General features: G+C 65.5%; 1 protein-coding gene across 1 annotated transcript; it reads left to right on the forward strand.

The window, feature by feature from the left end:
• Positions 1–1,185: 1,185 nt before the first annotated feature.
• On the forward strand, positions 1,186–1,849 carry LOC104294964 (gap junction gamma-1 protein-like; the record flags this gene model as incomplete). The annotated part of the gene is made up of 1 exon (XM_009894658.1): positions 1,186–1,849. A coding segment is annotated over exon 1 (645 nt), but the record flags the coding sequence as incomplete, so codon positions are not given.
• Positions 1,850–1,859: the final 10 nt, after the last annotated feature.

The following is a 1,859-nucleotide window of genomic DNA, read 5'->3' on the forward strand; positions in this document are numbered from 1 at the left end:
CTGCTGAAACCAGGGGGTGGGGGTGGTGGTGGTGGGGTGTCTCCTCTTGCGTCTTCACCTTTGGCCCGGAGCTGTGGTGTGGTCCTCGTAATTTCCTCCCCGATCTCCGGTGTCAGCTGCTTCGCCGGGACTTTGTGCAATTTCTTGGCCGCTCCACGCTGCCCCTCGCCATCGCTCTCCTGCTCCTCTCCACCCACCAGCTCTTGCCATCGGGCTGCAGGGTGCTCTGACCGCTGGCCACCGTGGGCTTTGGGGGCTCGTAAGGATTGAGGGTTGGGGGCCCTGCAGGAGGGAGGGCACAGCACGGAGATTTGGTGGGGCAGAGTGATCCTGCATCTCTGCTGGCCCTTGAGGAGGAGCTCTGTGGGGTGCAGAGGGCCCGGCTGGTGGGCACGTGGTGGGGGATGCTGTGGCCACCATGGGCTTTGGGGGCTCGTAAGGATTGAGGGTTGGGGGCCCTGCAGGAGGGAGGGCACAGCACGGAGATTTGGTGGGGCAGAGTGATCCTGCATCTCTGCTGGCCCTTGAGGAGGAGCTCTGTGGGGTGCAGAGGGCCCGGCTGGTGGGCACGTGGTGGGGGATGCTGCTCAGGGGACCCTCTTTGGCCGGGGCTCGGAACTGGCAGCTGCAGCGGGCTGGAGGGGCTGCCCTGTGTTGCATTCCTCCAGGGGCCCGTGGACCCCCCGTGGGAGGGTGTGGGTGCTGGCACAGGGTGCGGCGCTGGTTGGGGACCTGCCCAGGACCAGGTGGCAAACGGGTGCTGCGGTGCCAGGGGCGGAGGAGGTGGTTCTGTCCCATTCCTGTCCCCTCACAGTCCCCAGCTGGCGCTGCCCCACGCTGTCGTGTTTACCCTGGATGTGCTCACTCTTCCAGCTGATGTGTCCTGCGGGGAACAGGGACGTTGCAGCCTTTCCCCGGGTACCCTCCACCCACCTGGCTGGTGGCGGGGCGGGAGCAGGATGCAGACAGGAGTGTGGGGAGGAGGCGCTGGGCATGGGACGTGGTTTTGGGATGGCTGCCCAGGCAGGGCTGTGTTTGTGGACCTGTGGGTAAGGGAAGGGATGTCGGTGCTGGGAAGGGGAGAGTGGCAGTGCTGGGGTGACAGCTGGGGGTTTGGGGGGACCCGGTGAGGCGCACGCTGGTTTGCTCAGTGCCCGTTTTCCTGACCCTTCCCCACAGGGTTTGAGCCACCTGCCTGGCCAGGATGAGCTGGAGTTTCCTGACGCGGCTCCTGGAGGAGATCAACAACCACTCAACCTTCGTGGGCAAGATCTGGCTGACCGTCCTCATCGTCTTCCGCATCGTGCTGACAGCCGTGGGGGGTGAGTCCATCTACTACGACGAGCAGAGCAAGTTCGTCTGCAACACGCAGCAGCCCGGCTGTGAGAACGTCTGCTACGACGCCTTCGCCCCGCTCTCCCACGTCCGCTTCTGGATCTTCCAGATCATCATGGTGGCAACGCCGTCGGTCCTCTACCTGGGCTTCGCCATGCACCGCATTGCCCGCATGCCCGAGTCTTCACGGCGCCGGGCACCAGCAGCCCGGCGGGCACGCATGCCGGTGGTGCGCCGGGGAGCCGGGCGGGACTACGAGGAGGCGGAGGACGATAATGAAGAGGACCCCATGATCTTTGAGGAGATCGAGGTGGAGAAGGAGAAGAGCCCGGAGGGTGGAGAGAAGCACGCCGGCCGGCGCCGCATCAAGCAGGATGGGCTGATGCGCGCCTACGTCCTGCACTTGCTGTGCCGCTCGCTGCTGGAAACGGCTTTTCTCTTCGGGCAGTACCTGCTGTACCGCTTCGAGGTGAGCCCCTCCTACGTCTGCAGCCGCAGCCCCCGCCCCCCCACCGTCGGACTCT

This window comes from Charadrius vociferus, unplaced genomic scaffold, assembly GCF_000708025.1.
Source record: "Charadrius vociferus isolate BGI_N301 unplaced genomic scaffold, ASM70802v2 scaffold161, whole genome shotgun sequence".
Taxonomy (NCBI): Eukaryota; Metazoa; Chordata; class Aves; order Charadriiformes; family Charadriidae; genus Charadrius; species Charadrius vociferus.